Below are 27996 nucleotides of genomic sequence, written 5' to 3' on the forward strand. Positions count from 1 at the left end.
TATCGTCAGATGATCAGGTAGATCCGTGCCAGATAGATAAGGGCGATGACCATGATGACATCATGGTCATGTGGTCGGTGACATCATTGTCACATGGTCAGTCTAGGCTCTGTGATGTCACTGTCACGTAATCGGTAAAGGTAGAGGCAGAAGTCGTCCGCGCGTTCCTCAGAGAGGAGCTTTGTAACAGGTCGAGTATTTCCTTTTGCTTTTTCTTTGTTTTGGCATTCTTCGACTTGAATCCTGATGTGAGTTGTTGCCAATCATCTCGCAGAACAAAATCTGGAGTGTAAGAAGGTATGCGAGAGGAATTCTGACATTACAAACAAATCAAGACTTACGGGCGATGCTATACCCTGCTGCGGTATTGATGTCATCATGCGATATAAGGCAGATGTTGCAAGGGTGTGATTTATGAGAATGCCCTGCCAAACCGGTAACTTTGCGTGCCGCTTGAATGTCACTGACATGCAACTCTAGGCCGCCTTGAATATGGGGCAGAATTTGTCGGCTATACATTAGCATGATGACACCTATACACACATTCAAAGTGGTGCTTGAGCCTGGAATGATCTTACCGGTATTCAGCAGATGCATCTCCTTAACCAAGGGATCCAGTGAATAGTTTAGTTGCTCTAAGCTTGGTTCCTTCAGGCCAGGAATGACAGTAGCGAGGTGAACATTCTGTTGGAGAAAGCGCACTGAGCGGTGCAAGTTGTTAATCGTGAGATACACTCCACCGGCAGAATGAGGCCGGTTGTCGGTGATGCCAAACCTATAGAGGCACAAGTACTCTCGCAACAGACTCCTGCATTATGTAAGACTCACCAATCAACATTGATAGTGAAGCTTAGCCCCACATCGCATTCCAACAACCTTCTCCTGGTACCTTCAGAAACCTCAACATCCGACACTTCGCCATTTTGGTTTACCACGCGCTTCGTGCCCACTTCTAGAGTACCGTAGTGCTCAGCGTCATGGATATCACTCATGAGCTCATAAGTAGGAATAGGACGATGGCGCAGAGTAGTGGGGTCGATAAGATTCTTCACGAAATTGGGACGCAGAGCGAAACGGCAGAGCGCTTTAATAAGAGACGCATATGGCTGTATTTTTGCCGACATTCATCTTTCTTTGCCATCGAGGTCACGCTTCACCCTGTAGGCAATTCCTTTGCAGCGGCGAGTAGTACAGTTGGGGGCAGCCAATGTAGCGATCTCGTCAGAGGTGTAGGGCTTGTAACATACTGTGCATATAGCAATCCTCTCGAAGTAAGACTCCACATCGAGCCCCAGTCGCCATTTAGCAGTAACGAGGCTTCGTGCAGGTTTTGGATAAGTCGGCAGGCAGCCACATAGTTTTATGACATCCAGGTAAGTATTTAGACTTTGCTCCGAAGCTGCCACCGTAGAAGAACCAAAGACATTGCCTAGAACTGCATCAAGATATGCAAGTCGCACCGGGGGTTGTTCACGGAATGCAGGTGCAAGTCCACTATCATCCTCCAGAAGGCGAGCATGTTCTTGCGCATCTTCGTCCTGTCCTCCAGCGGCATTTGCATCTTCATCTTGTCCTCCAGCGGCATGCACATCAGATTCTGCTCCATTGACCGTTGCATCTTCCCGAGAGGGATTGCCATCATTGGCTGCAGCTCCAAGCTCATCAGGTATATCGTTAGGTATGACATCGTCGTCAAACACAGATTGCGCCGGAGATGACTGATCTGCGCAGTGAGAACCTTCAGGAGAGTCAGGACTGTCTAAGTCTCCAGCACTAGGAAAAGTGACACCAGAATCATCTAGAAGGTGTGTAGACTCCTGTATCTCGCCAGTGGTAGAATCAAGTGCCCCAGTCTGATCCTCCGAAAGCGCGACATCGGCTTGAGTGGTAACTGTATGCAGTCCTATGCGAGACACCAGAGGTTGTGATTCCGCGGCTTGGGCTTGTTGCTGAGTATCTCTCTTCTTGTGTTGAGCAATTGTTTGCTTGGACTGGATCTTGAAACCACGTATGCTCCAGCTGCAAAGTGAGCAAAAGCAGGCTTCTTCAGCTTGCCACCGTGGAATCTGTACCACCGAGAGTATGATTAGCATATGGACTGACCAAGAAGACCTACTGCACAGATGAAGGCATTTATCTCGAGCTTCTCCAATATGTAGTGGTGTTCAAGCAGTAGTCCGGAAGGATAGTGTTTGGCAGTGCGTCGTAGCTGAGCATGTCAGTGGCACGCATGCGCATTGTATGGTGGTGTGTATGTGATAATGTGAGCGTGCATAAGCACGTGCGGCAAACTACTGGGACATTCCAGTAAGGGGGAAATCACGACAGAATCACGACAGAATCATCCCAGAGTCGCCGCATCCTAATCAAATTCTGGGTCTTAGAAATCTTTCATTTCATGCGGTGCCTGAAAGCGACGCTCCGTGGACTGTAAATTCTGAGATCCGGCAATTGGCGGCAGCCTGGAAGAAAGTCCACCATAGCTGACAGCCACTGCGAAGGTCGAGAGTGTCGCCGCCAGCAGGTCAGGTCTGGCGGTCACAAGCTGCAACTACAATCAGAAATTTTCATTGTCCACCTGTACATACACTGGCAGGTAACCGGGGCACTGCCATCTATCTTCCATTGTTAAATTCACTCTGATGTCTGTAATCTAAGGTAGCGGGCTGCCATGATACAGACTCATCAGCTACCGTTGTTGGTCCCTGGAAAATAGAGCGGATCGAAGCATATATGACATCTTACCCGCAAAGAGTCAATCTTACCCCATACTTTGTTGCGCCGCACGAGTGGTCTTCAATAGTGGTCTTCATATTTCATACTGAAGCTTTGAAGATCTGCAATAACTGCATCCGACGATAATGTTGAGATGCTACCGCCCGCAGAGCACAAACTTGACAGGTAATATGGAGGAAATTTACCCTCTAGTCACCCCGTTGTGGTTTTTCCATGTGGGACAGCAGCTCGTCGGTCATTTTAGATGGCGAAGTGTCAGAGTGCACATACACTGAGTGTTAGCAACAAGTGAGGAAAATATTAATATAATTCCCCGTGGTTGTCAGATGCAAATATTCCGAGGAAGAGAAGTTGTACAGTGTCTACAGCCTGCTTTTGGGAGACTACAGTGATTGAGCCTATGGCGTCTGTCTTTGTACAACAGTACCAGCATACGGCACATAAAACAGAGATGAAATCTGAGATGCATCAACGGCCCCAGTATTTATGTCTCCTACAAGGCTTAGTACAAGCTCATGTCACCTTGTAATTCAAATTGTCACTGCAACTCTGCAGAGGAAAACCTTGGGTTCTCCCAAGGAGAACCTGTAGATGACCTAATCTTTGTTACGCGGCAGCGAAACACGAGCGTCTAGTCGAGTCGTTACGAGACAAGGTCTTAGTCTAAGACACAAGTCCGTTCAAGTGACACTTCTGGCGATGTTCTCGCACTGAAGGTCGATCAGAGTTCGTTCTTATGACTCGTAGTAGCTGTCTGCTACTGACGGTCGATCTTAGTCAAAGGCAAGTGAAAAGCTGGTTTAATGGTAACCAGGTCGAGATGGGGATCCAGCTCGACAAGGTCGTTTACTTATACAAAAGGTATCCGCAGTACTACGCAGTAATGCGAGATCGTTCATTGGCTAGATAAGGTGAAACGATGTCTGGGCAAGGTAACAGCGAGGAAGTAATATGTATGAGAAAGCTGAGTAAGGTCGTGAGAGATAATCAGTACTAATGGGGATAACGAGTCGTGTATCAGAATGAGGTAAAGATGAGGCGTACATGCACGTCTTGCATGCGCGATAAGAAGAAGGTCCGGAGTTGGATCCGGTGTAACCCTAGACTAGGGGTTCTGGACATCTGGGTAAAGAATCGGAGGTTGCGCTCCAATGAGTCACGTGTTGGATCACATGGTCTGGTAACGTAAAGGGAACAAGGAAAAGAAAAAGAAAAGACGCGCCACAAGTGGGGAGCGTTGTAACATCAGCTCCCGTCTAACGTTTCTTGTCCCACAAGAAATATTGTGATCTTCATCGTCGTCGGGGGCAGTCGCGGACATAATGATCTCCTCCACATCTGTAGCATGTCCGCCGGCTGGTTCGTGATCCTTGTTCGGGGATACGTCCATTCCTGTAGGGATGACTGCGACGCGAAGAAGTGGATGCAGTCGAGAAAGATGGTTGGGATAACGGAGATCGTCCACTGGGTACGTGCGAACGAGGAGGGCGAGGTCGAACGGGAATTGGTTCTGGCGACGAGCGAGGAGTGGATGCGGGTATTCCATTAGTGGTGTATCCGAGGATGTGTCCGATGTCTTCGTCCCCATGCTCCCTCCAAATCTCCTGTGCTGTACGAGTGACCGTACTGCGCATCAACGACCAGACTTGGTCGACTCTGGTCCGGGCTCTACTCGTCCTTTCTTCTGCTGCGATGAGCTCTTGTCTGGCCGTCTGCATCCACTCGACCATTTCTAATGCTCGTTGCATGGAAACCACTGCTTGTCGATCTTGCGGGCGATTTCGTAAGGCGACGAGGATATCTGTGAAGTCGACAGGAACACGGATAGCCGAGACCAGACGTGTGGCAAATTCTTGTTCGTCCGATGCGTGACTGAGTTCGATAGAAGGTGAGGGCGATGAGGTGCGGATAAAGGGTGTCTGTGCTCGAGATGGTACTCCATTGACAAGCGTAGGCGATGCGGGTATGCTCATAATTGTGGAGGCGACTTCAGCGAGTATATTGTGAACAAGGTCATCTATGGCGGAAGTGGGCATTGATGATATGTCGTCTTCTCCCCCTTTTATACCTTTCGGTCGTTAAGGGGGTCGCGGTTATCTGTGATGTGAAATAGAATGTCGTGGATCCGGGTAATAATCAAATAGATGAAAATCCATTGGACGATAAAGAGTATTCCCACAGAGATAAGAGCTGCCTGATCAGTTCCAGGCATCGTTCTGATCACCCCAGCCGTTAGCGTGCGGGCTGTCTCGCGTGAAGAGTGTGTGTTCGACAAGTCGTCTGATAAGGATTCGGTGGATGATCCAAAGAAAGGCGAGGGTTGTGCAGTGGAGGACGATTAGGAAGATGATGAGGAAAACCGTTGTGGTAGTCATTCCGGGTTTCTTCTCCTCTACTGGATTCCCCTGGTCCTTTTATATGCATCGAGGATTCGCTTGGCATTCTGTAAATTGTGGGTAGGTTCCCACGAGTTTTCTGCTGAAGAATATCCCTTCCACTTGACTAAGTACCTCAGATGACCTCGGTATGTCTTGTGATTCAGGATGGCTTCGACTTCGTACTCTTCTTCGTTATCAATGACATCAGGTGGTGGGTTCATGTAATTCGGACCATGTATGTCGTTTTCGCGATAAGGAGATAGAAGGGCGGCGTGGAATACGGAATGAACTCGCCAGGTCTTTGGGAGTTTGAGACGATAGTTGGCCGGTCCGATGACTTCGACAATTTCGAATGGCCCCTCACGCTTTGGTGCTATCTTGCGCGAGGCGTAATTGACCTTCAGGTTCCTCGAGTCTAGCCAGACCTTCTGTCCTAGTGTAAACTTCGGCGATCCTTGTCTGACTCGGTCCGCCATCTGTTGTCGGGCTAACTCGTGCATGGCTAGTGCTTCTAGTCTTATCTTCTGCAACATGTCAAGCCTGGATTCAACCGATGGAATGTTCGTGGACGGAAATACGGAAGGGAGTCCACGTGGTTCGTATCCCATCATGATGCGGAATGGGCTCATCTTCCGTGCTGAGTGTTCCCTTGTGTTATGACAAAACTCGAGGTCTGGCAGGCGGTCGGCCCATGTTTCAGGGTTGTTTCCGCAATAGAGTCGAAGATAGATTTCCAGCTCCTGGTTGACTCGCTCTGTTTCTCCGTCCGTCTGAGGGTGATAAGCTGTGCTCATTGATGATCTGATCTGGAGTAGTCGATTTAACTCTTGGAAGACCTTGGATGCATATTGAGGTCCTCTATCCGAGATGATTCGGTCGGGTAATCCAAATCGCGAGTATACTTTGTCATGAAAAATCTTGGCTGTTCCTTCAGCTGTGATCGTTTTGAGGCAGGGCGTAAGAATCACCCCCTTCGTAAGGTCATGGTCTACCACGACCATAATTGAATCAAAACCATTGGAAATGGGAAGGTCGGTAATGAAATCGGTGGTGCAACAGGAAAATGGTAATGCGTGTGGGTCGGCAGGAATTGGTTCCAAAGGAATACGCGTTGGATGAGTGTTCGGTTTCATTTGTTGACAGGCGGCACAGCCTTCAACATAATTGTAGACAAATGTATACATGCCGGGCCACCAGAATTCACGACGTAACAGTTCAAGAGTATTGAACTTGCCAGGGTGACCCATGGCAGGGGAGTCGTGATGTAGTCGAACGAGGTCACGACGAAGAGTTTCGGATGGTGGAACGTAGATCTTTCCCTTGTAGAGGATGACACCATCACGAACTTCCCAGTCAGAAAGCGATGATTTCATGGGGAATGGCCCTTTGTGCGCAATTGCTTCGAGGGCTTCGTGAACAATGAGGTCTTTTGCTGCGTAATTCCTGATTTCGTCAAATAATGTCGGGGAAATGGATCGCACAAACAGTGCATTGGGTAAAAGAACGCGATCTTCATTGTCACTTTCACTGTCATCGAGTCCGTTACGACGAGATAGTGCATCAGATTGGATCATCTGAGTGCCAGGGACATGGATGAGGTGAAGATCAAATTGTGATAATTTGAGACTCCATCGTGCTTGTCGGCGGTTTAACTTCTGAGCTGTACGGAAGTACGTGAGGTTCTTGTGATCACTGCGAACTTCGACGGGATGGGGAGAGCCTTCAAGATAATGGCGCCATTCAGCGAGGGCTCGAATGATTCCGAGGAGTTCGCGGTCGTAGATTTCGTAGTTCCGTTCAGCTGGATTGAGCGTCTGGGAAATGTAGGCACAAGGATGGAGGTCTCCATTGATGTCGGCTTGGCGTAAAACTGCACCCGTAGCAAACTTGGAAGCGTCGGATTCAACAATAAAGGGTTTTGCCTTGTCAGGCAGTAACAGTACTGGGGCGGTACTGAATCGTTGTTTTAACGTGTCGAAAGCTGTCTGACATTCTGTCGTCCATTCAAAAGGTGGAGATCCAGCGGCAGTGCGCGTAAGATTCGTCAATGGTTTGGCAATATCCGAGAAGTTGGCAATAAACTTCCGATAGAAGTTTCCAAACCCTAGGAAAGAGCGAACACCTTTTACCGTGCTTGGTTCAGGCCATTCTGCAATTCCTTTAAGTTTGATAGGGTCCATGCCAATGTAGTTTTCTCGAATGATCATGCCTAGGAATTCGACTTCTTTAACGTCAAAGAAACACTTTTCCGGTTTAAGGAATAAGTCGTTGTCTTTGAGTCGTTGGAGTACGTGTCGGGTTCGAACGTGATGTTCTTCCAAATCATTTGAGAAGATGAGGATATCATCCATGTAAATGACTATCCATCCCTCATCGATCATGTCCTTGAAGAGTGCGTTCATCATCATTTGGAAAGTCGCCGGGGAGTTGCAGAGTCCAAAGAACATGACCATAGGTTCGAAAAGTCCGCGATTTGTCTTAAATGCGCCCTTCCATTGGTCACCATCTTTGATTCTGACATTGTTATATCCGGAGCGTAAATCCATTTTCGTAAAGATCGATGCGCCTTTGAATTGATCCATAAGGTCAGAGATGAGCGGAAGAGGATAGGCGTTCTTCACCGTCCCTTCATTCAGGTATCGGTAGTCCTGACAAGGACGTAGTGCTCCGTCTTTCTTTCCTACGAAGAAAAATGGTGAAGCCATGGGAGATTTCGACGGTCGGATGTATCCTTTTCGCAGATTTTCTTCCAGGAAGTCATCCATCGCTCCTTGTTCTTTGAGCGATAACGGATAGACTTTACAGTCGCGTGGAATAAAATCGGGTTTCAAGTCAATGGCGTGGTCCCAGGGCCTGGTTTCTGGAAAGCGTTCAGCTGCTTTCTTTTCAAAGACGGACTTCAAATCGTGGAGGTAGTTGGGGACCAACTCCTCGACGGTTTTGGGTTTGTCTACAGCTGATGCTTCTTTGTGTGCCTGTTGTGCCAATTCTTGTGATTTACCGGATGGTTTGTAAAAGACCGTATTCTGTGCGTTACAGAATAATGGGAATCGAGTACTGTGTGTCATTCTTCCAATGGCGGGGCCTCTTCGTATGGTGAAGACCGCGGTTTCAGTCTCTTCATTCGTCAAAGGTGACTCCTTTCTGATGGGTTCAAATATCCCAATGACTGGCTCTCCTGCGATATAGGATATAACTAGATCGTCATCACCGAGCTGATCCATAGGGGATTCTGATGGTAGGTCATCTAGTTCGGTATCATTCCGCACTGCGGGTAACTCGCCACGCTCAGCGTTATCGGTCATGATTTCTCTGATAGATTCCGAATGCCCAAATGAGGTAGGGGAAGTTTCGGTGGTGATTAGCTCTGGGAGTCCATCTTCCTTGAAAATCGAAACTTCTTTATCTGGTGCATCTTCGACGGTGGGTTTCGGTGGCCATTTGGCATCTTTACCAAACCAAAAGTCACCGGTTTCCCAGTTGATCATCGGATTGAGGCGTTTAAGCCACGGCATACCGAGAAGTATGTTTTCTTTGCCAATGCCGGTCAAGAGGAAGCGAGTAAGCGTCTTCCTTCCTCCGATTTTCATCATCTTCCAGGTGCAATGAGTAATGGTACCCATTTGATTTGGTGTGCCATCTGCATTCATGACTGTAATCGGTTTCGGTAATTCCCATCTGATGAAATCATTTTCTTCCGCAAAACGAATGTTCATGAACGTTTCGGCTGCACCGGAATCGATCAAGGCTTCTGTTGTAACGTCTTCCTTCTCTCCCAACGAAATATTCACAGTGATTGAATTTCCGCTAGTGTTACAAATAACGAGGGGAGATACGGTAAGATGCGACGGTCCATGCATTACTAGTGGCCGTCGTCTCAAAAACCCAATTGGGTTCGTTCTTCGTCAGTCATGTCGTTGAAGACGTTTCGCACATAGGCGATCTGTTCCTCTCTGGTTTCTTCCTTCGACGTCTCCTTCTTCTGTGCGAGGTCTTCTCGCATCTTCTTGATCCATGTGATCGTGTCTGTGTCTAACCCGGGCTGTATCGTTCTAGCACGGGTGAAACTTCCAGACTGGGGGTGAAATTGTCTGTCGTTGGCTATATGGCCCTTCTTTCCGCATAGGAAACATAGTCCTTCTTTCATTCTCTTCTGTCGCTCGTCTGGGGATAAGCGCGAGATATTGACACGATCAACATCCATCGCGTTTGGATCCTTTGCAGAAGCCGAGTAGTAGGGACGATGGACAGATCGGCCCTTTCCTCGCGTCGTCGTAGTGGCTCCTCGCTTGAAGATCTGAGCAGATCTCCATTGGTTATCAAACCGCGAGGCGTATTCGTACCACTTGTCAAGTGTCTTGGGCATGCTTTCCATCCCATATATCCTTTGTCTGAGTGGGTCGTTAAGTCCCCACTTGAAATACTCGATATTTCCGGCATCTTCTAGTTTCGCCTTGGATTCAAGCGATCGGAATTCGGCAATGTAGTCGTCCGCAGTACGAGTTCCTTGCTTGATGTTACGCAGCAAGGTACGAGCGGTTTCTTCAATATTTTCATCGCCAAATGCTTTGTTCACACTTGCAATGAAGTCTCTCCAACTCCCATAAGAAAGGAAGTCATCATTGGTGAGTTCCGTTTCTATGAAGCTCTGTGCCCATGATCCTGCTGTTCCTCCTTGCATGTGCGATAGCACGAATGTGATCTTCTGATTGTCCTCCTGGTAGACATGGCTATTTCCGGCCATGTAATTCTTGCATTGGTTTATAAATTCCCTAAGCTTCGAACGGTCTGAACCGTTGAAGATCTCGGGTTTTCTAAAACCAAGTTCCTTCTGGCTAACATGGTGACGTCCTTCATCCATGGTAACTGTAGCCATCGGTGGTATGTAATCGGATATAATTGGTGCAAGAATCGGTTGGGGTACGGGATCCTGGACAGGGGGGTTCCAAGGGGCGTCTGGTCTTTCTCCTGGATAAGAGATAGGTATGCCGCTGTCTGCGATGTGTGATAGTACGAGCCCTCCAACGTTATGGGGTAGGCCTGCTTCGTAGTCACCACTTGGGTGATCAATGTGTTGATCTGGTCTGATGAGTAAAGGTCGTCCGTTTAAAACGTGTACGTTCCTCTGTGCGTCCCACTCTGCCTGAGATGGGAGGAGATCGATGTATTGCTTGGGAAGAGCAGTCGGGTTGATAAAGTTCAAATCCAGCGTGGATAAATTCCCCTGTGTGGCCTACGTCTACACGTAGACTGCACACCGTCCTTAACTAAGTGGGTTCGTTCGTCGTCGGCTAACAAGCCCGTAGAGTGTCTTCTGTCTTCAAACTGGTACACCTATTTGCTGATTGCTCGAGTGATTACCTCAGCCTCCTCGGCCTATTGGTCTCTCGGACAGACCCCTCTCCGAAGATGAGTGATCAGTCTATCCCTTCAGCTACCTCGATTACAGAGTAATCTCAAACGGTGCTTTAGCAATCGAATCGGGTGTATCGTTCAGTCTTCAAGGTTCGGTCCGGTCGGTAGTTTGTTGTTAGACTCTAGGAAGTCACAGAGAGTAATAAGATCTCGACCTAATGTTACGCGGCAGTGAAACACGAGCGTCTAGTCGAGTCGTTACGAGACAAGGTCTTAGTCTAAGACACAAGTCCGTTCAAGTGACACTTCTGGCGATGTTCTCGCACTGAAGGTCGATCAGAGTTCGTTCTTATGACTCGTAGTAGCTGTCTGCTACTGACGGTCGATCTTAGTCAAAGGCAAGTGAAAAGCTGGTTTAATGGTAACCAGGTCGAGATGGGGATCCAGCTCGACAAGGTCGTTTACTTATACAAAAGGTATCCGCAGTACTACGCAGTAATGCGAGATCGTTCATTGGCTAGATAAGGTGAAACGATGTCTGGGCAAGGTAACAGCGAGGAAGTAATATGTATGAGAAAGCTGAGTAAGGTCGTGAGAGATAATCAGTACTAATGGGGATAACGAGTCGTGTATCAGAATGAGGTAAAGATGAGGCGTACATGCACGTCTTGCATGCGCGATAAGAAGAAGGTCCGGAGTTGGATCCGGTGTAACCCTAGACTAGGGGTTCTGGACATCTGGGTAAAGAATCGGAGGTTGCGCTCCAATGAGTCACGTGTTGGATCACGTGGTCTGGTAACGTAAAGGGAACAAGGAAAAGAAAAAGAAAAGACGCGCCACAAGTGGGGAGCATTGTAACAATCTTGGGGCCTGCGAGATGCGCTGTGCAGAAGAACTGTGCACTGTGTCTCGGCGCTTTTGTGAGTCTTATACTTGGCATCCAGGTTCGCAAGAAACTCAGGTCATCCATGCTTGCGGACAACCCCCGAAAAGCTGTGCATTTAGGATTTGATCATGGCATACTATAACGTGCTGCTGTTGTATTGCGGGGCACAAGTATCAAGCGGTACTTGTGCCCTAATCTTATCTAATCTCATCATGTATTACATAACTGTTGTGTACTATTTGTATGTACTCTGTGTGTATCGAGCGCGCGTTGGTGTGTTGAAGTCAGAGACTTTACACACCACGACCCTGATACATGCACGACGCTCCAGAATAGAGCTTGGTGCACTGTATCTGAGGTTCAGTGTGATAAGGTCTCGCCCCCTATTACACTTTTTTACAGTCTATTTTGCCCTGTGAAAAATTCTATTTGACAGTGAAGACCCCCATCAAGAAATCAAGAACCTTAACTTGCCACCCAATGGCAAGTCGAGGCCCCAAAAACACATGGATAATGCACTCCCAGCCAAGACAGGCCAAGCACATGGCCCTGGCAGATGTGGCCGAGAGTGCACCCCACGATGGCGTGCATGTGGACACCAGCATGCCAGCACAAGAAATAATGGACTGTGGGCAAGAACTGGCATCATCAGCCCCATGATCCCCTACACTGTCGTACGTCGAACCCTCATGCTCAATACGAGGAGGCTGAACGGACAAGCAGCGGCGGGAATCCGCCTCTGACCGTAATATCAGAATGCTGGTGAGATCCACTGGATCTCACCAGGCCAGCAAAAAAATGGAAATGACGAGAATGGGAAGGACACCACGACATCCTTTGCATTACTCGCAGAGATTTCCATCCCCGGCCCTGCCAGCGCTAAGGATAAAGCCCCAGGAAACACTGCAAGCGTGAGCTCATCAGAATGCATGCACAGAGAGAGAGCCTGAGAGGCACTCCAGTGAGCTCAAGAAGAGGTGAACCGCAAACTCGATGCATTGCAAGAAAAGCAGGAACACAAGATGCAGGCCATTTGTGAGGCACACGAATGGACCCGCCAAGTGCAGAACGAGCAGTTTGAAAGAATAATAAATGAACTCGAAAATTCCTCAGGAGATGAAGTTGACCCAATGGATCAACCCGTCCCCTTGGGAATGAGGAACTCCATCGAGGAGATAGCAGTAGAACAAGGATTATACCTCTCAGAGGTCGAGGACCCAATGGCAGGTGCTCCTGATATAATTATTGAGAGCGCGTACCGTCGGCTGGCCTGACCGCAGCAGGAGGGAGAGCTGGATGAGGATTACAATTGAAGGGTGTTAATATACACCAGATACTTGGACCGGATGGCCTCAGAGTCCAAAAGGGCATTGAGAGCATTCGGAGTACAACCACCGGTATCATCGACACCTCGCGCGATGTGGGGATTGCTCCAATCCAGAATGGCTCCGGTAGCAGCTCCTGAAGGTGATCCCAGAAGTGACGATTCAGATGACTCCAGTCCATACCCCAGAAATGACGGGAATGACTTCAACTAATTCAGAAGAAATGGTCGAAGGCCTGCAACACCACCCAGGGGACACCGATCTGGAGGACAATGACTACCGTGATCCAATGGATCGACTCCGCCACCACTGCCTCCTCAACCAACATGACCTGCAGGACCTGGATACCCCCATGGGCTGCAAGGGCTGCCCACAGCAGGAATGAACACATGACCTGCAGGACTGATGCAAGGTCCTGCAGTGAACGCAACAGCGGCTATGCAACAGCCCAACATTGCTCGGAACGTAACATTCCAATCGGGAGTGACCCAGCCAAACCCGGCAGTCACTACCGCAGTGAACCGACCCCCTCGATTCCCGGGAATGAATACAACAGCCACACCAGGTATGCATATAGGCCACGCGACCATACAATGATTACATGGCCCAGGAGTGATACCTCCGGATACATCTCCCGCAATTGAGAGGATCCATACAATGGTGGATGAGATGGTATCAAGAGATCCCATCGACGAACCACCAGCATACCTCAGAGTCACCAAGATGCCTCCACCGCTGCAATATGATGGAAAGGATGATCTTGATGCATTTGAGGTCTGGCTACAGAAGTTGCTGGAATACTTCAAGACTCTCTGCATTACTGGCAATGCCATGGATGCAGATTATCTGCAAATATTGGGGCAAAGTCTTAAAGACAATGCTGCCAACTGGTTTTTTCTGAATGTGCAGTCACTGAACTGCAAAGTACAACAGTGGTACTTCGAGGATGCAGTGATGCACCTCCACTGATGGTTCCTACACAAGAACTGAGAGCTAATAGCATCCGAGAAGTACGACAAGGCGACGTACAGTCTATCACACGGTGGCGTGAGTGAGCTATACGATAGGCTATTACACCATGCAGATCGCATGGTGCAAGACCCAATGGAATATGCCTTCCGGAAGAGGTTTATGGATGCGTTACCGTTACCAATGGTAGAAGTAATTCTAGCCCACCTACTATCACCTGAGAAACACACCATTGATGCACTGTATCGATCAGCATTGGCGACCAAACAGGGCAACAGATGGCTGGATCAATACCGTACATACAAGGACTGCCGACAGCCTCAGAAGACCGGGGACCATACGGGACCCAGACTTCAAGCAAGGTCATATTATTCCTTGTGCTGATGATATCATCGACAGGAGATACACGACCTACCTACCACCCGCAAGGACAAGGATGAGGAGGGGCACACCCAGGACATGCATGGCAGGCCGCTAATGCTGGCCATAGAATGACAAACCCACATGATGGACAACGTCATGGGGGTGGTCGTCCTACTACAAACTTGGCAGTCTCGGGATTGAGACCACCAGCGAATAACAAGGCGACGAATGCAAACATCACTTGTTATTCTTGCAGTGGTAAGGCCACTTCTCGACAGACCCAACGTGCCTGAACTACAGTAAACCTCGGCCAGTGCAACTACACGCACAACGTGTAGTCGATGACTGCTCCGAGGATGAGGAACAGATAAACCAAGAACTGGCGGAACCAGAGGCTACAGTTCAGGAGCCGGCTCCACAGGAGACGAACCCCGAAACTGACAAAAATGAAGGGCCATACCAGAATGACACAGGATACCAGACATATCCTGAGTCGGACTGGGCTCCAGAGGGATCACAGTACTCATCGGCAGATGAGCGTGAACCCCCATCTGGAGACGATGGCTAGAATGATGACTACGATGTTCACCTGGGATCGATGAGATTCAGCACCATGCATCAACACAAGCCTGGAGAGTGTATGCAAACTGTACATCTCCATGCTAGTGAACCTGCAACAGATGCACGATCCTCGAGGAATACATGGCTGTACAATTCATGTGTACAATGCCTGACCGACCCAGCCATGCAGCCTCAGTGAAACCCGCAGACACAACAAACATTATGTGCAGAGGTCTTGATCAATGGGATCAAGACCTATACACTATTCGACTCGGGGTGCACAACGGACTCCATTTCTCCGGAGATGGCGTACATCTTGAAGGCGGACCGAATTGATCTGGACGACCAAATAGGTCTCCAACTGGGCACCAAGGGAAGCAGGATGCGCATCAATTATGGTGCATGACCCACCATATCCATAGGCCCAGTAAAGGCACAACACTACCTAGATGTCATCGATATTGATAGGTACGACGCCGTACTAGGCACAGTGTTCATGCATAAATATGGTGCGGTCCTCGACTTCGAGAACTGTACCATATTGATCCAATGACAAAAGATACTGACCTACGTGGAAGTGGACGAGGCCACAATCCTTGCGAATCACAAGGATATGTCGCACTCACACTACCGCGTGCACAACAACGTCGGTACTGTTACTGCCATAACCCCAGACAACTCGCAATAGGACCTCGCAATGAGACCAGTGGCCACAAAGCTGCCCCAGTGAACCTGGGGACAGTCCTAAGAGGGGAGGGGAATGATGGAAATGTCAAGGCGAAAGAAAAACCAACCACGAGAAACAGGAAACAGCCCAAAAAGGACTGTTTCCCTGACATCTCGGAGAAGTTCGCACCGACTAGAAACTTGATGAATGAACCACAATGAGACTGGTTCGGTCAGCCAAACCTATTAGGTCTAAATGACTTAATGGCATTCACACTGAACAAACATCGTAAAGACGAAGAAATTTGCGCCATGTTCGTAGAACCCTCAGACGCAATAGCATCCGAGGAGAAACTACAAGAACACCAAAAAGCCTGAATTGAGAAGACGAGGGACATCATGTGTCCCTCACCTCCAATTCTTCCACTGTTCCATGAAATCAACCATCGAATACCGCTCATCAATAATGATGAGCAGTATCGACAGCGACTACCAAGATGTGCCGATGTAATGAAGCCATTGCTCCTAACCAAGATCCAATGATACCAGGACGCTGACTGGTGGGAGTCCAAGCAGGCTCCCCAGGCAGCGCCCATGATATGTATTATGAAGAAGAGTGCAAAATTACGGATGGTTGTCGATGCGCGTAAACGCAACGACAACACTGTAAAGGACGTAACCCCATTCCCGGACCAGGACCAGATACACATGGACGTATCTTGTGCCAAGTACCGGTCGAAGATTGACTTGTCTGATGCATATGAACAAATATGTGTGGTGGCGGAGGATGTCTGGAAAACAGCGTTCTCCACCCCATACGATATGTTTGTAAGTCACGTCATGCAACAAGGCAATTGTAATGCCCCAGCGACATTTCAAAGCCTCATGACATTGATATTCCATAACTGCATTGGACGATATGTCCACATATACCTCGATGACATATTTGTGTTCTCCGATACAATCGAAGAACACGAACGTCATCTGGAAATCGTATTCCGTAAGCTAAGGGAGGCAAAGCTCTACCTCAGTGAGACGAAATGCGACCTATACTCATGAGCATAGATTGCCTAGGTCATCTAATCGATGACCGAGGACTCCACGCAGACTCAGACAAGATGAGCCATATTCGTGAATGGTGAATACCTCGATCTTACAAAGAAGTACAACGATTTCTAGGGCTCGTGAACTACCTAGGACACTTCATGCCCGATGTAACGGCATACACTTCGCCGTTGTCGGACATGGTTCACAACGATCGAGCATTCGTATGGCGCCCAATGCACACCAAATGCTTTGAAATGATCAAAGCTTTGGCGTGCAAGGCACCCATCCTGAAGCCAATCGATCCACGTCAACTGAGCCCATTCAGCCAATATATACCCAAATGTCCATATAACCGAGGTGGAATATTTTGTGTAAATTTCCATAAAACCAAGTGTTGGCCAAGAATATAATATAGGATGGAGATGTAGGGTTGGCCAAGATAAGTAGGCTATATAGGCTGAGTCGCATATTTGAGAGTTAGCCAAGGGAGGTGCAGTTTAAAGTCTATATAGGTTGTCGGGCATTTTGGGGTCGGCCGCCATTTCTCTATATAGATTGTAGCTGAAATAGTGCCATTGGCCAAGAGTCATAAAATTCCAATCCTATATAGAGTTTGCAGACAGTTGGGCTTGGCCAAGTGGACCTATATAGAATCTTTGTGTAAATGTTCCACTCGGCCAAGGCACATGAAATTTTGATCCTATATAGCATTTCCTGACATTTGGCTGTGGCCAAGGGTATCCTATATAGATTTTTGTGGAAATAGTGCCTGCGGCCAAGGGTCAAGCAATTTGCATTCTATATAGGATTGTCTGAAATTTGGCCTCAGCTACAGATACCCTATATAGTTCTTGTGAAAATGGTGGCCTCGGCCAGGAGTTATCAAATTTTAACCTATATAGAGAGATCTGAATTTTGGCCTTGGCTGAATATACACTATATAGTTCTTGCAGAAATGTTGGCCTTGGCTGAAGGTAGTAGAATTTCTATTCTATATAGGGTCTTCTGAAATATGGCATTGGCCAAGGATGCACTATACAGGGTTTTTGAAAATAATGGTCTCCGCCGAGACTCTTGAAATTTGTATCCTATATAGGATTCTCCACACTTTGGCTTCAGCCAAGTAGCATCTTCTATTTGTTTTGATCAGAAAGGGCAAAATTCTCTTCACACATAGGAGTTTTAAAGCTGAGGCCTTCACCAAGTGTATATATACAGGTTTCATCACATGTGATGCCATCAGCTATAATGAGCCAGGTCAGACCACCTTCAGAGTTTGTGTAGTAGTAGTTGGGCCGTCCTTTGATATCACATTCTGAGACTAATATCCTTTATATCAAATGATTCAGAGCCACTGAATTTAATCTAAATACATATGATCAAATTTTTGACACTATGTTGAGCATATGAAGATGATGACCTTCTGTTGCCTCTGAACCTTCCGAGTCAAAGATAACATCCAGCCAATTTAGAAACTCACTGCAGTCAATGTAATAGGCTCGAAGGTACTCCTCCACAAGATTGGCGATGGTATCATGCACAGGCAGCAAGTGCAGATGCAGATGAACCAAAACCAAAGAGGTGGTATTCAACCTTGTGATCAGTGCTATCTCCCTCTTGCTGACAATCCAAAGACCCTTCATCAATGGTACCTAAGATTTTTCAGTGGATGGGACACTATACAGGCCCTGATATCCCTCAAATATCAGCTTTTGTGCGAGTAAAGAATTCATATTAAACCTACATGGTATACCTGCATTGCACCTCTGTCACACTTTATGGTGCAGGCCAGACATTCAAACTGCATCTGCTCAGTCATATTCCACTGTCAGAGATCTGGAATACAATGCAAGCAAACAGCTCTGCTGCAGTTTGGACGGTCACAGTTGACCAAGTTTCTGCCTTATTGCCAGAGAAAGCAATACTAGGTGCATGGTGTTAGCAAGATGCATATGTTGAAGAGAGAAACAACACCATATCACAGACTTCTATGTCATCTGGAAGATCTTATGATGTTGATGCTTAGGAGCATGAGCAGAAGGAGGTATAGTTGGATTGGAGGTGAGTAAGCTGTTCTCATGTTCATGAACAGCAGCAGTGATAGATACTGCAGGATCATGTATAAGTTGACTGCTTCGGCATCGAGGGACATCCATTTTAGCAGCAGATGCACATCCTTTCGGCCTGCATATGACTTCGACAAATGGGTGGCTCTGAAAACACATGAGGGCAGAGCAGGAACACTTGCCTCATCCTCATCCTCATCCTTGGCCTCGGCCTTGCTCTCCTCCTCAACATTCTCCTTGATATCCTCCTCGACATTTGACACAGGCACATAGCTTAGTGGCTGGTGGATTGTCTCCTTATGTTCCTCCTTGGTATTGTCCAATTTATCACTCTCCTTTGATTCATCATTGGACAGAGGTGGGCTACCGGTGTGATTGTGATTTACTAGAAATGTCTCACCTCTGTCCGAGTCATCATCCAGAAACTCCCCCTTCAACTGACCATCTTCATTGACATCTTCATACAAACCTCTATACACAATGCTCCCCCTGTCATCTCTGCTTTCTCTCAACTGGAACTGCTTCTAATTATCCATGTCCTTCATCTCATCCACACTCAGAGTCAATTGCGACATAGTATCTGCTTGAGGGGTCATGTGAGGTGTCAGCGAATGCAGGGTAGAGTCTGTCATTACAATATCAAATGAAATGTTGCTTACTTGACAAACATATTCACTATTAGAAACATGAAAACATACCTGGTCTGTCCTTTTGCAAAGGTTGGCCATGGTAGTAAGCTGGTGGCACAGATCTACAGTACGAGATGCCTCCTCTAATTGGCTGATCAGCCTGATCGAGATTGAAACCTTGATGCTGGTCCTGACTTGTACCCACAGATGCAGGATTCTCCGGGATTGAGTGCAGATTGAAGGTAGATTGCCTAACACCAGACTGCGGGGTATAGGCAGGGACACAGGTCTACCTTTATAGTACAAAGGCCTGACCCTGACTATACATACAGGTACATAGACCTGCATATAGTACAGGTCTATGAGGGTCACAGGTTTATAAAAGATAAACCTGTACTATCAGCCCATTCAGTCATGTTTGTGAACTGGACTCCCATTTACCCTGACATTGTCATGAACTGGACTGCCAGCGGACGTCGGCCCATCAGTCTGTGTAAGGAGCTGTCAGTGATTGGCTCATGGTGACAAAGGGAAGGCTGGAGCGATGGGCCCACCGCCATAGGAGTATTTCTGAGTGATCGGCCCACTGCCATGGTGCTACTATTATACAGGCATGGGCCCACCGCCATGGTGCTACTATTATACAGGCATGGGCCCACCGCCACAGTGATAGTTCTGAGCAATGGGCCCACCACCATAGGTGTATTTCTGAGCGATCGGCTGACCACCACGGGGCTATTATACAGCCATTGGCCCACCGCCATAGGTATATTTCTGAGCGATCGGCCCACTGCCAGGGGGCTATTATACAGCCATCGGCCCACCGCCATAGGTAGTGTTCTGAGTGATGGGCCCACCGTCATAGGTAGTGTTCTGAGCGATGGGCCCACTGCCATAGGTAGTGTTCTGAGCCATTGGCCCACCGCCATAGGTATATTTCTGAGCGATCAGCCCACTGCCAGGGGGCTATTATACAGCCATCGGCCCACTGCCATAGGAGCCATTCTGAGTGATGGGCCCACCATCATAGGTAGTGTTCTGAGTGATCAGCCCACCCCCATAGGTAGTGTTCTGAGCGATGGGCCCACCGCCATAGGTAGGCGTCTGAGCGATCGGCCCACTGTCACAGGGCTATTATACAGCCATCGGCCCACCGCCATAGGTATATTTCTGAGCCCATAGGCATGGGTCGCCTGAAATATCTGACTAGCCCGGGCATAGCTGAGTTATTTGCCTTGCCCTAGGTTGTCAACTGGGCTCGTATCATGTCCATGTCATCTTGGTGGAGCATGGGTGAGTGAAGGAACATACTGGATGATTCATCAGGGAGTAGCATAGGTGGATGTATGAAATGTGGAGATTGGTCAGGGAGAAGCATGGGCGGATGTATGAAACCTGGAGATTGGTTGGGGGGAAGCATGGGCGGATGCCATGCCTGGTTGCCCGAGCTGAGAAGTAGACCATATGAAGTGAAGGGATTGTACCCGAAGTCAACCGAAGAGCACAAAGTAGACGAGGATGCGGACGTGTGCAAATCAGCGTACGAGCTGAAGGACACCACAGAAGAAGGGGGCTCCGACACTGAGTCATTGCCCATGCAGCACCTCTTGCTCAGACCTATCGGCCCACCACCATAGGTGTAGTTCTCAGCGATCAGTCCACCGCCATGGGCATATTTTTCAGTGATTGATCCACCGCCTAACAGGGTGATGATGGAGCTACCGCCGGCCAATAATTTTCACGTAATCCACCCATCATTCCCTCCCATTCTGGTTAGCTCACTATCAGCTCTCCTTGCAGTATCGCACTCTCTCCCACTGTGGGAAGGGTTGGCGAACTGTGGCGAATATCCTTCGCCATCTGAACATGGAGTTCAGAATGACTTCGCCAAACTCTCCCAATTGGCATCGGCATTTCGAGACATGCATCAGATACAATTGGGGATGTGCCCTTCTGGGTAGAGTATGTGGAGATGAATGGCGGTCCTTTCCACCGTGAGTAGGGTTGGCGAACTGTGGGGATATCACTCGCCATCTGAACATGCAGTCCAGAATGACTTCGCCAAACTCTCCCATGTGGCATTGGCTTTCGGGACATGCATCAGATACCATTGGGGATGTGCCCTCCTGAGGAGAGTATGTGGCTACTATGTTTTGCCTTACCACACCAGGTACATTGCCCAGGTTCAAAGACATGACAACCTTATATTCGACACACTACAGCACGGACGCATGGCATTGGGCGATTACATTCCTAACTCACACAGCTGCCACGTCGCCTGCTGCAGCTCTTCCAGCACCACATCCAGGTTCTGATCCATCCTCTCCTGCAACCAACTAGTGAGGTGCGCGACGCGAACATGCAGCTGTTCAAGCTGCACCAGTGTAGACTCGGAGATGGTGTACACCTTCTCCTAAGTTCTCGAGGTTCAGCAAGACTGGAAGATGCTGAAATGTACCACTCACCCAGGGATCACCAAGTTTGTACCACCAGGCCTCCATAGGGCTCCCCGCCGGCCCAACCTGACGATCTCATTTCCACCAGTAGTCGGGTGAATCCTGGAGTAGGTTCTTAGGATGAGGAATGAGGAACGAGGGTGGTGGGGCGTGGAATCGCCTTGATGTCAATGCTGATGGGGCGCAGAACTTCGCGATTGAAAGTGCAGACGCTGAGGACACTGGTGATAACTCCGCCATGGTCAATATGGTCAGCATGACCCGCCAATGCGAGGTCGCCACAGATACCCCTGATGGCGAACTGCACAGGACTCAGCAGGGTCAGGCGATATCAGAAAGAAAGGTGTACCATCTCCCGGCGCAAGCCTTCCTCCCAACGAACCTTGGTGAAGTGATCTGGGTCAGGCTCCAGTGCCAGAACAGCTTTTTGGATCCTCCAAGTGTAGACTTCCAACTGCAACCTCCCTCTGGAGAACAGGCAGGGGCGCGCATCTGATGTTGAAGACTGGGCAGACATGACGGTAAGTGGATGAGCTGAGATTGATATCTGATCGACCTTATCTGATGTCTGATGTCATGCGATTGGAGAGCACATGCCAAGATGAAGCCCTCAGGTGAGGATGGAGGTCACTTCGCCAAACATGATATTGGTGAGAAGGAATTACATACATGACAATCACTACATCTATATAGCAAACATGAATATGCGTACACCCCATTGACTCCTAACTCAAAGCACATTTTCATGGCCCGCCCTTTCGTCCTCAACGTCCAGGGTGAGGATGTGGCTGAAGGCATCAGTGGTGTGGCTGGCAAAGGTCCGCCACATACTCACTTGCCTGGCGGCATAGCAAACATGACCCCGCCAGGAAGGATCCGTCATCTCGAGCCAGTGAGCCCATCGTTCCATATTCCGCTTGAAGGTGGCTATGGTCCAGGCCATTTCGGAGTGGACCAAGACACGCTCCTCCCTCCATCTCTCATATTGAGCTCTGGCACGCAGCCAATTGACTCTATAGACTGGAGGGTAAATTAGCAGGAGGCCTAGAGATCGATCGGACAATGACGAACACTCGTCCATCCATTCTGATGAACCTCGATCTCCAGCGACATCCACGGTCCAGAACCAAGCCAGGTTGATGTTCCTGAGCCCAGAGGTGCTAGCCTCAATGACGGCAGTCTTCACGTGCAGGTCCTTCTTATCCAAAGGGCGATAGAGGGCGAAGTCTTCATCGGTGGTGCCCAAGCGCATAATGGTGCGTCAGTTGGCGGAATAGAGCCTGGCGCAGGTGCAGGCCAAGATGGTCTGATCGGCAGCATGAACCTCCGCCTGTGCACGGGTCATGGTTCCAATGCTGTTGGCGGGACGAACCCTCTTGCGGTAGAGGTAAGACTTCAGTCCAAGCGCCATGCGAAGCTCGTGGAGAATGTCATTCATCAGGCCTTTGCGCAACTCCAACTCTTGGGCCACCAGGGTCTGGAGCCCATTGGCGATGGCGGCCACGAATCCGATCTGCGAAGGTAAATTCAAGGAAGCTCGCTCGGGTGGAATCGCATCCTCACCATACTCAGCATCCTCCGGGTGTATTTGAAAAGGATTCTCATCCAAGGAATCCCAGAGCGCACCATCATCACGATCTTCCATGGCGGGAACGTCCTCCAACCTTCCCATGAACTTCTCAGAGCGACGTTGGAATGTGAGAATGCTGACTTCGAGGCGCTGATGGCACTCGAGAGTGAGGTCCTCTGCCACACTCGTATTTTGACCCGCCTTGTGGATATCATTCACAAGCTTAAGCCTGAAGGCCGTCAGAGCTGTATTTTTGTTAAGATGAGGCAAACTCACTGTGCTTCTTGGATTTTGAGGCCGGTGGACAACCATCTGGCGGTGCCCTTCTCCAAGCCCTTGGCGGACTCCTCGCCCGCCAGTCTGAGTTGGGTGAGGTCTTTACCCTGGGCTTGCATTCATGTCAACTACATGCCACATGATGATGGAAGGATATGCACCCTTCCTGAGCTGGACATTGAAGGTGTCCATGATCTTCAGATCATTTTGGCGAGCCTCCATAGCGTCATCGTACTCCTTCTGCCATGCCTCAAGGACCTCCTCATCTGTGAATGCAGATAAAGCTTCAAAGGACTCCTTGCTTCGTGGGAAGCCCAGGAGCACGCATTTCCACTTGGTCATCAAGGTTGGCACTATAGGCAGCATAAGGCAGGTGGCAAATAGGGAAGGAGGAACCAGGCTCACCCATGCGAGTCGTCTTCTTCCAGTTGGAGTCATTCATGTGATCGTCAAGGACTTCTTGGCAGTGAGCTCGGGTCATGCCCCTGGTACTGCCTGAGACCTCATTTGTCGGCGCCCACAGGGTCTCGATGACCTCGCCATCGACCATACCAGCGCCAACTATAAAGTTGGGCGAGAACCGTTGGAAGCAGCAATCTTGGTGTCCGTGCACATGAAACAAGCCGATGCCTTGGTCTATGTTGAGCTCGAAGGGCATCCTCAGATAGGCGCTGTGGCGGAAAAATTTGCGGACATGGACGCCATACTGGCACATGATGTCGTACATGACAAGGATGAGAGTGATACCGGTGAGGGTCAGGAGCACATTGCTGAGAGAGTAATCCATATTCATTTGTCTGCAGAGGGTGCATCGGTGAGAATGGATCATGACAAGAGACATATGCGAACCTTTCTCCCTTCTGGAAATCGACGACAGTATGAGGGACGAAGAAACCATGTCTGACGCAAGCAGTGGCCCCAATTCCTGTGGCGTCGAGGTTGGCGCAATCCACATTGGCCTGATTGACAGCGCGGTGCTCATGACAAGTGGAGCGCTGGTGGGCTTAGGAGTCAAGGGCGGAAGAAGAACGTGCAGCCAGACACGCACCTGATGCGACTCCATGGCCACTGCCAGATGAGCCTTGTAATCCTCTTGGCCGACCATGAATGCCTGGCCGTCACTGAGGGCGACGTCCTCCTCGGGGTGCTTCATCTTCATGTGCTCTGCACTGAAATTTCCATCCATGACAAAGCCGCGTTTGAACTTCCACTGCACTGGATCCGCTTGCCAATCGAAAGGCAGGTTGAGCCCAGGCTGGGGACAGGCGGGACAAAAGATGGCGAGGCCACCCTTCTCCACAGGACGGAGGGCATCATGTGAGAAGCCGTGCCACTTGCGATATTTGAGTTGGCGCCATTGGCGGGACACCCGCATCAGCTCACGATAACGGTCCTAGCGAGGAACTGGCATGAACAGTTGGGCCATGGGAATGCATGTGAACACTTATGGGAACGGTGCCAGGGAAGGTATTGCTCGTGACCCATTTGAGCTTGCTGTAGTAGTTCAATGCCGCTGTCTTGCACTCCTTGTTCTCCAGAAGGAAATCGTTGAGGACGGCGAATGTGAAGGTGGTATGGGGATCCTTGACGGTACCAGGGTAAAGTCCCATTTGAAGAAGCTGCATGTCACGCTCCACCGCCATCTCACACTGGCACCAGTCAACGCCGATATGGTGAATGCCAGAGATGTCGACAATGACTATGATCTGATTCCTGTAACTATCATGGCGAGGTGGCCAGGAGAGCACCGGTGGCACATCTTCCTCCCAAGTGGGATCGGGAGCATCGTCGGTTTGCCTTGCTTCACCGTCAAGGGTGCCTGCCAGAGGTGCAAAGTTGAATGGGACCTCGCCATCATCTGAGACCTCGCCATCATGTGCATTTAGGTCTTCATTGGAGGCATTCCAGAAATTGGACCCCGGGGCCACCACCGGTGCAGGGTTGTTATGTGCTGTGAAGGCGCCCAGAGGGCAGGGATCTCCGCCATGCCCCAAATGGATGCAGATGCCAACCCGATACAGTGATGCCGGCTCAAAATACTGACCCTGCCAATGCTCTATCCGATGGAAAGGAGCACGCTGATGGCCATTACGACAGCAGTCGGTACAGGTGAGCGGTCTGCCCATACAGTCCAGGCATCGCCACCGTCCCTCGCCAACCTTGCATTCCGCACAATTTCTGGGCTCAGGCGGGGCTTCCATCTCGACAATGGCATGAAGATAGTCATCACGGTGGGGTATCCAGTCCCTCATGAAGCCCACCTTTGTCTTCCGAGCCGCCGGATCCAGCTGAATCGGCACACCTATGTTGCCCAGGACGTCACCATCATCCAAGTTAAACAAGGAGCCTGAAGCTGGAGCCTTCGATGGACTTTTGGAAGGCGATGGCACGTTTGAACCTGTGGGCATGGGCAAAGGTACGTCCACATAGCGTACTCCCCTAGTGGTCTGCTTAGCTACCTTGGTCACAAACTCAACCTTGTCATCCAGGTCTACAACGAGCCTGCTTTTGTTGCATCTGCTCATGGCTCAGGTCAGTGGGGAGTCGTATTCCAAGCCAATCGATGAGCATTGTGTCCCTATCGCACAACACGTGCAAATCACACACGGTCTTGCTGCCCACCAGACTACTCATCAAGGTGGTTAAGAATGGCTGCAATGCCTGGGCCTTATCACCTCATGGTCTCTTTAGGCACCATATCAGCGTTATGCAGATAAGGATGTCATGTTGGCGAGAGGTCCGCCAATTGTATGTCGCTCTCAGTGCTAACTTTGCCTTGACTCGGAGTAGCATAATGTTCAAAAGGGAAACATGCACTTGCACCGCGCGCTCGCCAACGCTGCCGCCATCTGCCCCACTAGCACTCACAACTTCTCGACCGAACACATTTCGCCACCATCTCTGCCAACTTTGAGGTCCGCCAACCATACGCTGCCATCAGTGATAACTACACCTTGAGCTGAACACTGTCGAGATGTGAAATGCGCACTCGTACCGCGCGCTCGCCAACCTTCAGCTAGGATTCGGAAATTTGTGACTCCATACATTTCGCCATCACCTCCGCCAACTTTGTCCTGCCAATGAAGCTGCCATCGACAGTCTCCATCCCCTGCATAGTGTTCTCATCTCCATCAGTCTTTGGCATGATGTCCCTCTAATAAGCGAGCCAGTTAGGACCTGTTCTGAGTTAGGAATGCAGACTCGGTGATGAACTGTGCACATGCCAATGTGTGAGGCGTAATATGAAGCTTGCATCCAGTGGGGTGCCAGAATGCCTAGTCTGTTCTGGACACCCTCTCGCATGAAGTATGCATAGATGAGCCTTTCGCCATCTGCTCGAGTGACGCCATGATGAATCGCCTTTCCACAGAAGGCTATGACAGTTCCAGGACTATAATCGATGGCGACACGCATGGCGGGGAACTTCAACCACGTGCAAGTGTAGTTGCCCAACGTCGCCAACAGGTCATAGAACGTGTATCTTGTCTTGCTATCTCGGTGGAAAGGAGTTTCCCGGTTGGCGATCACCTGGAGTGCATTGAATGGTGACGACCAGTTCAGCACCATCTCTCGCAATTCTGGGTCTTGCTGGATCAAACCCAAGTACTGGCGTCCTGCGGCATATAGTGTTGGGTGAACGACGGCCAGGATGGCGCCCAGCAATGCAGAGGAGTCATGAATATCACGCAGCCAACTTCTTCCGCCCTCAAGCTTCAGGCTGGCGGAGGTCTCCAGCCTCCCAGACTCCATATGCTGCAAAGGCTGTTCAGATGCAAGGCAAATGGCATGGCGAGGAGACCCACCTCTCTTACTTGTTGGAACCAACCTGGCGAGAGACACAAGGAGCCCGCTGGGAATTGGGCACACTCCTCAGGAGGCAAGAAGTACAACGGGTTGTGTCGCCAACTGGCGGTGGTGCTGGAAGGCTTACTGGCTGCTATTGCTAGGTGTAGGGCCCTGGTCGCTTGGAGCATCTTCGTCTGACAAATTTGTCAGATCACAGTGCAAGGCTGGGCAAGCCACTCACCTGGCGGTCTGGTATCAACACTCTTGGAAGTATCCAAGCCAAGATGTGTCCATGCATGTCCACGAGGGTGGCGGGCTGGTCTATGCGTATTTTGCTCTCACCAAATGGAGGAGGCCACTTCCGTTCCAGTTCTGCCTCGAGAACTTCATTCTGCCCCGTGGGCTGAATTGAAAGGCTGTCGCAATATCTATCAATGTCCCACTGCAGCCTTACTATTACAATGGCGTGATCAGTGTGATCAGACCTGCGGCAAGACTAATGACTACCAGGATTACGGATGGCCTTCACAAGAGCATCTGCAATGCCATTGCACTCTAATAGGAGGGCAGATGGCATGGACGGAGGCACTTCTATAGATGGCGCAGAATGGGCTGCATGAGTGGCCAGATGGAGCTTTTGGCGGAACATGAGCTCCAAGACTCCTGCTATCTGATCGGTCAGTGGCATGGGTGACAGATTGCTCATCTTGATACTGTCTGCCAATCAATGGGATGATTACAGCATGCATCGGTTGAAGGAACGCACAGGTGTATGGCGGGCTCAGGCGGTTGGCTTGCAGATGCAGGGGAGAATGTAGGAGGGGCCAGAATGGCAAAGAACAGTATGCATTCATCTGCCTGCATATTGCTTGCAAGCACGTCCCTTGCACATCTCACATGTTCATCATGCCGCCGAGCCGGACTTAA

At 49.5% G+C, this 27996-nt stretch overlaps 1 protein-coding gene across 1 annotated transcript; it reads right to left on the reverse strand.

Moving 5' to 3' along the window:
* Window positions 1-476: 476 nt before the first annotated feature.
* On the reverse strand, window positions 477-27933 carry SCP_0501850 (hypothetical protein; the record flags this gene model as incomplete). Its single annotated transcript, XM_027758250.1, has 20 exons — window positions 477-511; window positions 579-775; window positions 829-1106; window positions 1158-2019; window positions 5247-8841; window positions 9000-10347; window positions 22810-23236; window positions 23284-23395; window positions 23445-23636; window positions 23689-24080; window positions 24133-24278; window positions 24332-24676; window positions 24726-25800; window positions 26152-26242; window positions 26329-26437; window positions 26497-27036; window positions 27087-27263; window positions 27311-27522; window positions 27577-27782; window positions 27836-27933. The coding sequence occupies 20 exons, from the start codon at window positions 27931-27933 to the stop codon at window positions 477-479; spliced, it is 10437 nt and encodes a 3478-aa protein (XP_027614051.1).
* Window positions 27934-27996: the final 63 nt, after the last annotated feature.

Source organism: Sparassis crispa (assembly GCF_003851025.1).
Source record: "Sparassis crispa DNA, contig_000004F, whole genome shotgun sequence".
In the NCBI taxonomy this organism is placed as follows: domain Eukaryota; kingdom Fungi; phylum Basidiomycota; class Agaricomycetes; order Polyporales; family Sparassidaceae; genus Sparassis; species Sparassis crispa.